The sequence below is a fragment of the Ovis aries genome, chromosome 13 (assembly GCF_016772045.2).
Source record: "Ovis aries strain OAR_USU_Benz2616 breed Rambouillet chromosome 13, ARS-UI_Ramb_v3.0, whole genome shotgun sequence".
Lineage (NCBI taxonomy): Eukaryota > Metazoa > Chordata > Mammalia > Artiodactyla > Bovidae > Ovis > Ovis aries.
The window spans coordinates 60787876-60802295 of NC_056066.1; the positions used below are offsets into that span (position 1 = coordinate 60787876).

General features: G+C 52.5%; 1 protein-coding gene across 7 annotated transcripts in view; it reads left to right on the forward strand.

Annotated features, from left to right (window-relative positions):
- Positions 1-14420, forward strand: part of HM13 (histocompatibility minor 13) — a 38981-nt gene that overhangs the window by 10695 nt on the left and 13866 nt on the right. For 4 of the 7 annotated variants that reach the window (XR_003591259.3, XR_006055673.2, XM_027977049.2 and 1 more), the window contains 5 exons: positions 2812-2894; positions 9241-9329; positions 11110-11195; positions 11293-11418; positions 12113-12170. Coding sequence is in view for 3 of the 7 variants with exons in the window: in XM_027977049.2 (XP_027832850.1) it covers positions 2812-2894; positions 9241-9329; positions 11110-11195; positions 11293-11418; positions 12113-12170 (442 nt within the window). In the remaining 4 variants the exon portion in view is untranslated. Of the gene's footprint in view, positions 1-2811; positions 2895-9240; positions 9330-11055; positions 11196-11292; positions 11419-12112; positions 12171-14420 lie in introns of all 7 variants that reach the window. The other 3 variants (XR_003591258.3, XR_006055672.2, XM_027977047.2) reach the window with 1 other exon arrangement.

Sequence of the window (14420 nt, forward strand, 5' to 3'; positions counted from 1 at the left end):
CATTTTTATTTAAGGCTCCGAACACCTATTGCTCAGCTTGTCCTCCTCTCCAGGCAGGTAAGCCCCAGCCTGCCTTGTGCCAGAGGACACAGTGTCCATCCCCACCACGTCACCAGAGTGTCATGTTGTGATTTCTGAAAGGCAGCTGCCTGGATATCACAGGCACCAGTTTCTTCCCAAACTCCAGACTGACCACTGGATGTGGCTTGTGTAGCAGTGGCTCTCACTTTCTCACTCGGCCCCTTTCCTCCTCTCCTGCTTAGGGCACCAGAGTTTGTTGCACTTCTCAGGATCATAAAATTTACCTTATCATACCTCATTTAAACCTGATTGTTTTGAGGCAGCTTAAATCCAATAGTATAAGGAAAATAAAGGAAGAAATTGGGGTAAAGGAGAAAAAAGAATAAAATAGTAGAAAGCGAGGAAGCTTTGGGCGAGGACCCTACCCCGACCCTGTGCTCTAGACTCTGCAGACTTATACTCATGCCAGAAGTGCCCCTGACATGGGTATAGCCCTGACTTCTAGCAGCTGAAGCACAAGTTCAGAATTGGCGCACAATTCGTAGGCCACACAGTCAAGCTGACCAGAAGCTCAAAGACATGGCCAGAGGGAAATTTTTCCCCGAGGCCTGTGTTGAAAGAGAACTGTGGTGGGGGAGCACATCCTTGCGAGTTAACTCGGTCCACACGCCTGTGCGGGTGGGAGCGCTCACCCTGTGGCCACTGATGTCAGTCTACGAGTTTCTGTTGAGAACTCACACGCCGGGTGCTGTGCTGGGTGCTGGGCACTGCAGTGGGGAAAACAGCGGGCCCACCCCTGCCCTCCAGGAGCTTGTTAAGTGGTGCAGACAGACACCAGTCTGGCAGTCAGTAGATAAACATGCAGTGAGAGTCCTAGGCAGCGCTGTGGAGTCGAGGCCTGTAGCACCAGAACAGCACGGAAGGACCTGCCCCTGCCCAAGCCCCCACCTCAGACAGCAGCCCCTTACCTGCCTTGCTGCTCAGCCGAGAACCCTAGACACGCCCTCCCCCCCGCAGCCTGCAGCCCTGGGCGCGTCCTGCTTCTCTGGCTCAGACAGCTGGAGTCTGACCCCCCTCTCGTCACGTCCTCCATCCTCCCACGTGCAGTGCCCGCTTCGCTGGGCTGTCACCTGGGACTTCTGCCCTGTGGGGTGTGCCTTCCCCACAGCTGCAGAGGGATCCTCTCAGGCCATCAGACCAGGTCACAGCCTTGCCCTCAGCCCTGCAACACCAGCGTGTCTTACCCAGACGAATCTAAAGCCTTTTTCATGGCTCTGCAGCTTCCGTCTCCCTCCTGCCGTCCCAGCCTCGTCTCCGGACGCTCTGCTTCCTCCCTCAGCTCCAGGCCTGCAGACCCTCACTGTTCCCTGCACACGGGAACACGAGCCCCTTCAGGACGCTTCCCACCGCCTCCAGGGCTCTTCCCCCAGACATCCTCACAGCCACTCCCGTACTGCCTTCGGGTCTACTCCTAGGTGAAGTGTCGGAGGCTTTCCTGGGCCATGAATGACATTCCCCCCCACTCTGCTTACACTGCGGTGCTTTTCTCAGCACCCATCTCCAGCTGACGGTGTGTTGCACGTTCATCTCTTGAGATTCTCCCTCTCTGGTGCCTGAACTCCGTGAGAGCAGGGACTTTTCTGCCTCTTCCAATGCTGAGCACGGCGTATGGCACGTAGCAGACGGTAAACATGAGCTGAATTAATGAAGATCATGTCAAGGAAAGCTGCTCAGAAGCCCAAGTGAGGAGAAGAGAGCTTCCCAGACAGAGGGGCATGTGTGCGGGCCGCCCACGGGTGGGAACGTAGCACACCAAGCTTGTTAAGTGGTAGAGACAGACACCAGTCTAGCAGTCAGTAGATAAACACGGCACGAGCTGCAGCCAAAGAGGCCTGCGGTGGCCACTACGAGGACACGAGGAGCCAAGGAGAGGATGCGGACTTGAGTAGGGAAGCTCAAGCAGGGAACCTGCTGAGAGGTGTTAAGCAGGGGAGCAAGGTGATCAGACAGGCGTTTAGACAGATCCAAGAACAGCCTTGTTTGAGAGTCATCAGTGGCCCCGTGTCCCACCCCACAGCACATTATTTTCCCCCCAGTAAGAGGGCCTCACAATAACAAAAGACAATACGATTCTGTGACTGTGGAGCCTTTCCAAAGTCCAGAGTTAACATGTGGCCACTGCCTCTGGAGCCCTGTGAGAGAGAACGTTCCTCAGGTTCACCCAAAATAAGACCCCGGAGCAGCTGTCAGGGCCTGCCATCAGAGCTTCAGGCATCACTGTGGGAGAGGTGGCCCAGGAGGGTGCACAGTGAGCAGGGCGCAGGTGACTCGTAACTGGGTGGCCACCCACAGGCTCCCTCAGCTTTTGAGCAGAGAGAGGAAGCTGGGAAGAGTTTGTTCTGGGGTTCAGATGGCTCTTGGGACTTCGAACATCAGGCTCCCCTCCCCTGTGACTGCCACACACACACACACCCCATTGCCTGTCTCCAAGTAGAGCCACCAAGGGCACACCTGCAGGCTCCTATAGTCAGTTCAGTTCAGTCACTCAGTTGTGTCCAACTCTTGGTGACCACTTGGGGAGGCATATCTGAGGGCTTGAGGGTCCTTCCCTTTTTCCTGTTGCCATAGAAACTGAAAGCCCCCCATCCCAGTACCATCTGAGATTCTTCCTAACACTGTTCCCCAACTCCAGAGTGGGGAGGCCATCTCCAGAAGAAAAGCGGGGAGTCTGGTTTCCTCAAAGCCTCCAACAACCCTGATGTCCTGTTTCTCTTTGTATCTCTGCCTCAGATATTCTCCCAGGAGTACATCAACCTCTTGCTGTCCATGTATTTCTTCGTGCTGGGAATCCTGGCCCTGTCCCACACCATCAGGTCAGAAGGCATCTCTGCGACCTATGAAGCAGCTTTCTCAAGAGCCAGTACAGGGTCTCGGATGAGAACATGACCTTTGGCATCATTCAGAGCCAGGTTTGAATCCTGGCTGTAAAAACCCAAGGAAATTTTTCCCCGTGTTATAGCATGGGTAACCCTGCACGAGAACCGGAGCCTCTCTGGGCCACGGTTTCTTTCCAAGGAAGGATAAGACTGTCTGGTGGGTGTTTGTCACCACGGTTGTTAGGGAAATTATCTGTGAACAGTAATGTCGTGGTAGTTGTCACAGTACTGAGATGAGTTATGCCGGTGCCACCTGCTGGGTGTCGTGGCTGCTGCGCGCTAAGCTGGCTTCTTACTTGTGGTCTCAGCTCGTAAGAGCAAGGGAGTATTGAGAGAAGTTAGGAGCACAGGCTCCGGAATTTGACTACCTGACTTGGAATCCAGACTCTGCCACTTAATAGCCCTGTGACTTTGGGCAGGTTACTTAATCTCTCTGTCCTCAATTTCCTCACCTGAATGTGAAGGAAAATGATCATACCTTTCTCACTGGTCACGTAGAAACTTTTCAGTAGCTTTTCGAGTGTTCAGTAGCTGTTAGCCATTGTTGTTATCATTGTAATCTGTTGCTTTTAATCCTATGACACATTCAGAAACTGAAGCTCAGAGAGGTTAAGAAATTTGCTAGGATGACACAGCTGATAAGCAGCAGAGCAAAGATTCAAATCTAAGTTTCTGTGGCCACAGAGCCCATCCTCGTTTCACTGCCACCCTGTTCAGATCGTCACGTGCTGTGTCAGTTCAGTGGGGATGAAGGAACTAAACCAGGAGGCCTCAGGTGGGGCTGCGTACCCAATGGGAGTGGGGTCCCCAGCCCATCCCCTGGCTGTGACTGCAAAGGACCCCAACCTGCTTCATCTGGCCCCTTGAAGAGGTACATCCTCAGGCTGAGGTTTCAGCCTGAGGTGGTCAGCAGACCAGGAGAAGTTCCCGGAAGGCGGGAACGCAACTTGAACTCAGCTCCGAAAGGTCGGAACCTGGAAGAGGGTGTATGAGGGAGAGGCCGGGCCAGGAGCCAGAAGGTCTGTGCGCATTGTAGGTGCAGTCAGAGAGGAAGAGCGGGATCCTCAGGGAAGCCCTGGGAGTGGGCGGAGTTTGGCCTGGTTCCTCGAGGCAGGACCTGGGAGTCAAGAATGTGGGCCCAAGAGGCAGTCAGACCTGGAACCAAGGCTCAAGTTACCCAAGCTCTCTGAGCATCAGTTTCTTCACCTGTAAAATGGAGATACAGGGAGTACCTCCTTGGAGGGGCGTGGGAAGGTTCAAGTGAGCATGTCTGTGCCATGCCCAGAGCGAGGGGTGTGTCCAGAGCCCACCGAGAGTGAGAGCAGCTGGCTCGAGTTCACACAGCCACATGGGGCCAAGTCAGTGTTGTCTTCCACTTCACCCAGCTTCACCCACAAGGCCATGCTCTAGGGCCACACCCCAGCCCCCCAGTCCTGGAGATCCTGGCTGACGAGCCCAGCAAGATAGTGGCAGACCTCGTCACCCTTCCCCAGTGGACAGACCTCTCCTCTCCTGGTGGGCCAGGTGAGAGAGGTCATTTCCCATGCTGGTTGTGCCAGTAACTCAGTTGTGTCCAACTCTGCGACCCCTGGACTGTAGCCCACCAGGCTTCTCTGTCCATGGGGATTCTCCAGGACAGAATGCTGGAGTGGGTTGCTATGCCTTCCTCCAGGGGATCTGACTGACCTGGGTTTGATCCCGTGTTGCAGGTGGATTCTTTACTGTCTGAGTACCAGGGAAGCCTAAGAATACTGGAGTGGGTAGCCTATCCCTTCTTCAGGAGATCTTCCCAACCCAGGAATCGGACCAGGGTCTGCTGGATTGCAGGCGGATTCTTTACCAGCTGACCTACCAGGGAATCCCATGCTGGTTAGGAGCCCCCCAGTTCTAGCGCATCCCACCCCCCTCAGCATCTGCAAGAGTCCTTACCACAGCCCAACCACTGCCTTAGCATGAAAGAACCAAATATATTTTGTTTGACCAGGTGCTAAGGAGTTGATTATTTCACTGTATCTCAACAGTCCTGCAAGAGAGATCACCAGCCACCTGCCCAGCAGGATATTTTGAACCTTTGTCATTTTGACACCCGAGATCTTTCTTTTTTCCTTTTAGGACAGTAACTGAGAAACATTGTCCAAAATTTCTCATGGCTTAACCAAGAAAGAATTGTCTATCTTTGAACCAGTTCATAATTTTTATTGATAGAAATTATCAGCAGAAAATAGAACCGAAGCCACTAAAACTGCACGTGGTAAAATTGTCAGTGACTGTCATTATCTTGAGACGGTTTAGAGCACACAGTGTGACTTGGGAAGATGAGACCTTGTGAAAATGATGATTGGCCATGGGCATAAGGGATACTCACCATTTGGGGTCCAAGCTATCCTCTGAAAAAGAAATTGATACGGACTGAAAAACTGGGATGAATGGGATGAAAGAAAGCCTTACTATAAAATGTACAGGGAAAAGAACTGAATCAGATAAAAATAATTTTAGCAGAAAAGGGGGAGAGCATAATTTAATTGTGCTATTTAGATAATTGATCTAAGAATTAAATTTACCTTCCTTTGATCAAATGGAATTTTCTTAAGTATTTTCTCCTAGAAGTCTACAGTATTGTTAAAATTTTGGTTAGTTGTTTGTATGTATCCCCAAACGTAGTCAGACCTTCCTCAGGATCCAAACAAGAACTGCAGGATCAAGGCAGGAAAACTGAGGCTCAGAGAGCGTCACAGCCTTCAGGAGCAGAGTGGTTTTGAGCACAGGTCTAACTGTGCAGCCAGGTATTTTTTGTAGTTTGGGGAAAAATGAAGGAGAAGAGAGAGCTTAAAGATGGGGCCTGGGCACGCGCTCTCCGATGGGTCTGTGGTTTCCTGAGGACAGGCAGAGAAGGGGTTTGTCTGCTGAGAGGCTGTGGGGGCTGAGCCCCAAGCCAGGGAGTCCAGGCTGCGGCGTTTATGGGATTCCTTCCACTTCCCCAGCTGCCGTGAGCCTCCCAGGGAAGAAACCACAGCCTGAAGTGTTACAGCAAAGTGAGGGCCCACAGCCTGCCTTCACTCTCTATAGCCACCAAGACTCAAGCCTGTGCCAGTACCCTTCCTGCCAAGGGAACCGGGCAGCTTATTTTTACCACCTCTGAGCTCATATCCCACCTAGCTGACCTTTAGAGGATAAGGTCCCTAAGACCACGATGTGCAACCCCAGGAGGGAGAGGCCACACACCAATTTGCCCTTTGCTTTCACCCCCAGGGGAGAAGGGCAGCAGGATGTGGTTTCCCAGCAGAAAGCAGTGACCTTTAGGCTTGAAGTGAGCCATCAAGGGCTGGAAGGAGTGAGTCTCCGCCTGCTACAAAAACCTGCATTCAGAGGTGTTCAGCAAGCATTTACCAGCTGCCTCTCACGACCCCTGCCCATAAGGCAGGCTCACACCAGCCAGGTTGCTTGTCTCTTGCCCCGTATTATCCAGCAGCCCCTCTTCTTGGGATAACAAAGACATTTGTCTAGAGACTTCATACTTGGAGTTGAAGCTGCAGTTAAGCTTATAGGGTGCCAGGCGTTCATCTAATCCTCTTAATGATCCAGTGAGAAAGGTATTGTTACAGTGTTCCAAATGAGGAGACAGTTGCAGGGAACAGTTAAGTAACTTTGCCAAGGTCACACAGCTCAATGGCAGGGCCAGGATTTGAATCCAGGAAACCTGGCTCCAGAGTCCATGCTGTCAACCCCTTGCCCTCTGCTTGTCGGGCTCCTAAGGTGCACACCAGGCTGGAGTGAAGGGCTTAGCACCTCAGGCCTTCTCTCTACCTCTGCACACACCCTCTGGCTTCATGGTCCTGAGACGTGATTCAGCAAACTGAGCTGAGAGTGGCTTCCAGCCTCATCCCTCCCAGCTGCTGCCTCCCACCTGCTCAGAGCCTGTTTGTGGAAACCCACTCCCAGTTGCATCTTGTATCAGTCATCTCTACATAATCACAAAGCCTTGTCGTCATTCATCCCATAGCTCTGTAGACGGGGAGGGATTGGCTGTGTGTCGAGTGGAAACTAAGGCCCAGAGATAGTTCTTAATCCACATTTTCTTCCTCCACGCTCCGGGACCTTAGAGAGCTCCCTTTTCCCTGCCTTTACCTCTGTGCCCTGGGTACCCTGTGCCCTGGGTACCCCTTGGCCTGGGTACATTTTCCTTTAGCTGGGAGCACCATTGTGAATTTGCCTGCTTCATCAGTCATCAGTCTGATCTGGTATTGCTGAATGCTTTCAAGTTCAACCACCTGCGATGATAGACATTGAGTATTTATGACCCCTGTTGAGGATCTAGCGCTGGGCTAAACTTCTCCCTCTCCTTCTCCCCTACTTTCACAGCAGCTCTTTGAATCAGGTGGTATTATCCCCACATTCAGCAGAGAGACTGATCCACTAAAGTAAGGCTAGGGCCTCACGTGGCAGAGCAGGTGTCAGGGCTGGGCCACCCTGGTTTGTGTCTGCTCCATGATACTGCTTAGTATCCACACCCAGGCTGAGCCAAAAGCCCTGGTTTTCTGTTCGTGCTCCAAAGGCGATCCAGAAAAGAAAGTCTCTGCTCCCTGCCAGGCCAGGAAGTAGACCATGCTGAGTAATCAGAATGCTTCCAGAGACGAGGCCAAGCCCATCCTGAGCCACAAATAGGCCCCGTGGAAGGAGTGAATGTGAGCCCGCTCTCGCCCAAGGGGCTGTGATTCATCTCACTCATCAAGTCCAGCCGAGTTTGTAAAAATCCCAGGCCTGTCACATCATGGAGTGGGGTGACCATCAGGTCATCTGACTTAATAGATCTGGAAGGGAATCAAGGAATATGCATTCTTTTTTCTTCCCATGTTTAATTCCTTTTATTTGTATTACGAAGCTGACACCATGGTTATTACTCGAATTAGAGGTGACAGTAACTTAGCTTATACTGTTTCCATTTTATCTGTGTTGGCACAGTTTATATAATAGTTAAGGAATCATCTAGAAGGAATTGCTGCTTGCCAGCATCTCTAAGTGTTCTGGAAAACTAATAATTAAAGGAAATGGTCAAAACAATCCCCTCAAGAAGAATACTAGTCAACTCAGGCTTGCTTCAGGTCTGCTAACTGCTAAAGTGTGCTAGATTTTTGCAGGGTTTAAAAAACATATTAAAGTAGTTTCAGACACTTACAAGGGTTTTTTGGGGGGGAGGGGTTCGACCCCTGAGTCAGGAAGATCCCCTGGAGAAGGAAGTGGCAACCCACTCCAGTATTCTTGCCTGAAAAATCCCATGGACAGAGGAGCCTGGGGCAACAGTCCAAAGGGTCGCAAAGAGTCACTGAGTTCCAAGCACACACACAAGAGGCTACCTGTGAAAGAGTAATTAGATAGCCATTTTAATGGGAAGTCTCCAGTAGCCTCAGAACGCAAAGGAACACTGCAGCTTTGATTTGTCACATTGCACACACCTGGATTGCGCTTGAAATAAACAATTCTGAGAAATTGGGATAGAGGGTTTACCTTTTTGCTTCTAGAGTCAACAGCAAAACTCACGCCACCTCACCATCTGCCTCTTTGCCTTGAGCCAGGAGAAGGGGCTGCGCATCTCATTTCCCTTATGAGTCTGCCCACAGTTTGTGCACATGGCTTTACTGTGGACCAGTCTGGGTCCACTGCCTCTGGCTGGGCAGGGAGCTGGCAAGGAGGATGTGGTTTATCTGGGGCCGTTTGCGGCTAATGGGCCCCTTTCAGCTGCTGGCCTTCCAGCTTCCTCAGCAATATGGACCTAGGCATTCTCACTCTAAAGAGTCAGATCTCACTGGGCTACTAGTCTGCCCCTTACTTCAGCTCTGCTGTCTGCCTAGACTCAGAGGGTCTCCTTGAAGAGTGAGGACTTACCCTATGCGGGCTTAAGCCAGAATATGCATTCTTGACAGGGGACTCTCATATAGATTGTGGATAAACCAGATTTTGGAATCCATTGCTCTCCTAAAAACTGTTTTAGGTGAAAGTCTGCGTCTTTTGTGGTTCTTGGATAATAACTAAGAGGCTGCATGGAAGCCGGAATCATAAAGACCTAGATTCAGGTCTCAGCTCAAGATACTGACTTCCCATGTAGCCCTGGGCAGTCACTTGCCCTCTGAGGGCCTCTGTTTTCACATCTCTACAATGGGCACAATAACACCTACCTCTCAGAGCAGCTGTGACGTTGTTGGGAGGTAACAGCTTGTAAACAGATGTCTGGGGTTGTGGGACCCCCACAGGGGCTCTGTTTGCCAACCTGCTTTGTCTTTCCTTTCAGCCCTTTCATGAATAAGTGTTTTCCAGCCAACTTCCCAAACCGACAATACCAGCTGCTGTTCACACAGGGCTCTGGGGAGAACAAGGAAGGTCAGTGCTGCCGCCGTCCCCTGCCTTGGCCGTACCTTGGGTGTCTTCCCACTCCCCTCTCCTCCCCTTTGTCTCTCCAATACTGGGACTCCCTGGTACAGCAAGTGATGGGCAAGGTGGGCTCTGGGATGACATCCCCACTCTGCCACTGGGTGCTCACTGTTACCTCTGTGAGCTTTGAGTGGTTTGTTGGGCTTTTTTGGTTTTGCTTTGTTTTTTCATCTGTAAAATGAGCATCATAACGTAGTACCTCCCTTATAAGCTTGTTGTTAGGACTGTGAGTAAGTGATGAGTGGAAAGCATTCAGCACAGCGCCTGGCTCAGTAAACGGTAAACAGTTGGCTCCTGAAGCTATTTTTATCATGTCTGTTTTTAGTGTGATTACTTCCCTAGCTAAGATTTGAAAAGGAGGTTCCATGGCTTTTGAAAAAAATGAAAGCCACAGGGAATTGGGGAAAGCCTGGGTCCTGTGAGTTAGCTAGGGTGTGGGTTCGACTGCTGTAACAGGATTATCAACAGCTTGGACAGATGGAAGGTATTTCTCTCTCGTGTACAAGTCTGAGCTTGTGAATGTCACACTTGTGGATGTGCCCAGCACGTTCTGCCTCGTCCCTGCAGAGCAGCGGTTTTATATGATTCCTTTGTGCATCTGCAGGTGTCTGTGCCCGGTCAGTGACCGTGGGGGTTTCACCTGTCTTGTGCTCTGCCACGCTCAGGTCAGTGGGTCCAGGGTAGCACACCATCGCTTCGCAGGCTGTCCCAAAGGACAGAGAGGCCTTTCCACAGGCCCGTTTGGCTACAGGGGAAGCTGGAAAATGTGGCTGAGAGCTAGTTGGCCTCGTTTCCAGTTGAAAATCATCAGGGTATTGTTACCACAGAGGGGAGAACAAACAATTGGGGCCAACCGGCAGTCTGCTACAGTCTGGAATCTGAAAGGAAAGCCTGCGCTCTGTGACCCTGGGCAGGCTCCACCACCTCTCTGAGCCTCCTCATTAGGATGAGGATAACATCAGGATGTCTGCCGCAGGCTCCCCAGCAGAGCAGCCTCAGTCAGGGCCTCCCACCTGCTGCTTCTCCGGGCCTCCCTCTCTCACCTGCTCCCTCCTCTACTGGTGACACAGGGCTCCCAGCAACCTTCTTGACTCCTTTGGTGGCAGAGTAGAAAGATTCCTGAATGAACTGGGACCTTGCAAAGGGCCTTGGGCTCAGTGCAGGCAGCATTGGTTGAGCACCCACTGTATGCAGGCTCTGTGCTGAGTGCTTTGTAAGGACCACCTCACTTGCTCCCCATGGCATTCTATCAGGGAGGTGCTGTGATCCCCATTTTTTTGTTTTGTGTTTATTTTTTTGGTTGCACCTCTTGGCATGTGGAACTTCCCCAACCAGGGATCAAGCCCATGCCCCCTGCAGTGGAAGGGTGGAGTCTTAACCCCTGGACCACCAGGGAAGCCCTGTGATCCCCTTGTTACAGATGAGGAAACTAAAACTCAGAGAGGGAGCCGCCTCCCCAGCTGGTTGCCCAGCTGCTAGTGCAGAGCATGGGCTTCCAGCACCATGGACCACCTCCCACTGACCCCGCATCAGGTCTGGGTTCCCTCTGGGCCTCCATTCCCTCCTCTAGGAAATTGGAGAGTCTGGGGTTGGGGAGGGCTCCAGTGAGCACCCCCAGCCTGTGGGTCTCTGATGGAGCCCACAGCCATGCCCTCCTCCGTCCAGGGGCTGACAGGTGGGAGGGGCAGCCCCGCCCCGGGGAGTGGACTTACCCGGCCTCTCTGCCCAGAGATCATCAATTATGAGTTTGACACCAAGGACCTGGTGTGCCTGGGCCTGAGCAGCATCGTTGGCGTCTGGTACCTGCTGAGGAAGGTGAGTAGCCAGGGCCTATGCAATTGCGAGGGGTGGTGGAGCACTGGAGGCGCAAGGTGGTGACCAGTGAGGTGGCCTCACTCTCCCCTTCCCCCAGCACTGGATTGCCAACAACCTCTTCGGCCTGGCCTTCTCCCTTAACGGGGTAGAACTCCTGCACCTGAACAACGTCAGCACCGGCTGCATCCTGCTGGGCGGGCTCTTCATCTACGACATCTTCTGGGTGAGTTGGGCAGGGATGTGCAGGAGGTCCAGTGGAGGGCAGCCACCTTGACCTGCAGGTAAGGCCCCAGATCAGGTCCTTTCTGGGGCAGTGCCCTCAACTGTGAAGTAGATGACAGAGCAGAGTCCCATCCCCGCTTGCCTAGAGCTCACCTTTCTTTGCCCTGTGCCTGCCAGCCATCCTCTCCCTCACAGTGAGCCCAGCAGGGGATTGCTTATCCCATGTCTCTCCAGCAAGCGAGTTGAGGCTCAGAACAGCTGAGGCAGGGGTGGTTAAAGCAGATGAGTGGACACTGTCAAGCAAGACACTGACCATGAGGACAGAGACTGTGCTGGGCTAAGGGACCTGCCACCCTCGTGCTGAGAGGCACCCCTGAATGAGTGGTGCTGGAGGACTTCCTCTCTCAGGAAGGACAGAGCCCTGACCTGACAGGATGCCCAGCCAGGGCCTCAGGGATCCTCTCCTAACTCCTTGGAATTGCCCCTCTCTGCTGCCCAGACAAGCAGCTCCAGGAAGTGTCCATTTGGCCATGTCGGTGGCCGCCTCATCTCAACTTTACATCTGCTCTGGAACCCTTCTTGGCTCCCTGTCCCTCTCCCGCCCGTCGCAGGCAGCCCCTCGTTGAGAAGCCAAGCACAGCCACTGCTTCCCACCTGCCCGCACTTCCCTCCAGACTCCTCTTTTCTCCTTCTAGGTATTTGGCACCAATGTGATGGTGACAGTGGCGAAGTCCTTTGAGGCGCCAATAAAGTGTAAGTGACCGCCCCCCGCGGGAGCCCGTCTGCCCCGCCCTGGCGGCCATTCCCGCGTGGTCCCTGATTCAGTTAATACCCTCCCTCAGCTGTTCCTTCTCCAGGTTCCCTGGTGTCTAGGGCCTGCTTTCCTTCTCCTCTTTGATTTGTCGGCTGTGTTCCCACACAGCCATCCTCTGGCCACCTGGTCATAGAGAGCGGTGTCTAAAACAGCCCATGGCAGGGCAGGCAGGGGCCTCCAGAGGAGGACACTCCCACGTCCAGACCTGGAGCCCCCTCCCTGGATCCCTGTAACGCATAACCAGCAGGTGGTGTCTGCCCCACTCCTCTCACACTTCCCTGGTTGTGATTTCAGTGTATCCATTGTTATAAATATTAGAAACCTCACCTACAGACCTCTGGAAATGTTGTCATTTCACATGGCAACAAGCCCTGTGGCGGAGCACCTAGAGCTGGGTTTATGATCATCAGTGGCATCGCCAAGAGCCAGGGTCACGTCAGCCCTCCACCCCACCATTCTCAGCATGTTCAGGGGCAAAGAAGGGGAACTTTATGTCTCCGTTTCATCAGAGAGGGATGTTTTTCCCTGAATCTCCCTGCAGCCTCTCTCATATTTCACAGTCTAGAATTGGGTCACAGGCCCAAGTTCATTGTTCCTCATCAGAGGGGGATGAGAAAAAGCATGATGAGCTTGAGGTTTAAGCCTTAGACTAATCAAGAATCACTCCCTGGCATCGCGAGACCCAAAGAGGAGGATGGAATCCGTCAGACATGATGAAAGGAGGAAGGGGGATCCTGTTGGGCAGTCAGGGTGGAGCCAGCCCCGAGAGCCGAGCAACAGCTGCGCTCTTCGTGGTCTGACTCCGCAGCTGCACATGGGTCCTCTCTGTGAGCCAGAGAGAGGCTCACAGTCACACGGCTGCTCCTAGATGCTACACAGGGTCACGGCTCAGTGACCCCAGAGGAAAGTTCCTCCCAGCTTTGGCTTGGATGGGGCCTCTCCGGGCCCAGGAACTAGGCTCTCCCATTGGGGGTGGTACAGAGGACAGGGTCACCGCCTTCTCCAGTGCTTGGGGGCAGTGTTTTGAGTTGGCAGCCTCCCAGAACCAAGGGTGTAAGGTGAGGGCAGTCGTGCAGACCAAGAGAACAGATGCTGGCCAAGCCAGAAGAGCAACTATGCTTCACATGCTGTGATGGATGAACCCAGCCAGCAGGTCAGGAAAGCTTTCCTGAGTCCCAAAGAATGAATATGCATTTAGCAAGCATGAATGGCAGTAGGGGCATTTGAAAGAGAGAACAGCTTCAGGCCAGGGCTGCAAGCAGAAGAATGCATGGAGGGAGCAGAAAATCTGAGAGGGAGCATGATGACTTTAGGGGAGCAGCAAAAAAGAGGCCAGAAGCTGAGGATGGCATGCAGGGAGCCCGGCTGCTGCCCAGTGGGCAGTGAATGCGCCATTGGAAGACTCTGGACAGGGAAATGACAGTCCCCTCTGGTTTCTGGTGTTTGGAATTGGGGGTTTTGTCTTGGGGAGAAAGCTTGTTGCCCTCTACTGCTAGGAGTAGTCTAGCAGAGTGGTTAAGTGGACAGTTAGTGAAGTCAGAAAGCCTGGATTTGAATCCCAGATCTGATATGTACTGGCTCTGTGGCCTGAGTGGGGAGACTTCACCTCTGTGGGCCCTGGTTTCCAGATCTGCCACTCAGGATTGAATGACAGCAGATTTAGGAGGGTCAGACAAGGAGAGCTGTAAATCACTATGACTGTGTATTCAAGGCAGGAAAAAGTGGACAGGGAAGGACCTCTGTACGATTCATTAGGGAAGCACAATATTGGCCAGAACCCACCCATCTTACCTCTGTTTATATGCCATTGGCCAGAGCTGGGTCACATGACCACCTATGGCTGAAGGGAAGTCAGGAATTCGGAGACCAGATTGTCCTGACTGTCTTAGCCTTATACCACGCTTGATTCATCACCTGGGAGGGCAGCCTCACACAGAAGCAGGACTCGGTTAGTAAAGACGTAACAGTTAAGGTTAACAGTGTGTTCAAATAACCTAATCTTCACCACAGCACTATGGGGTCAGTTCGGTGGTTATACCCATTTTACAGGTGAGACAATTAAGGCCCAGAGTAGTTAAGTGAACTGTGCACAGTCACACAGCAGAGCCAGAATTCAGACCAACACAGTCTGACCCTGAAGCCCACATATAACTGGTGAACTTCTGCTCCAAGGCTGTCTGGATGAAATC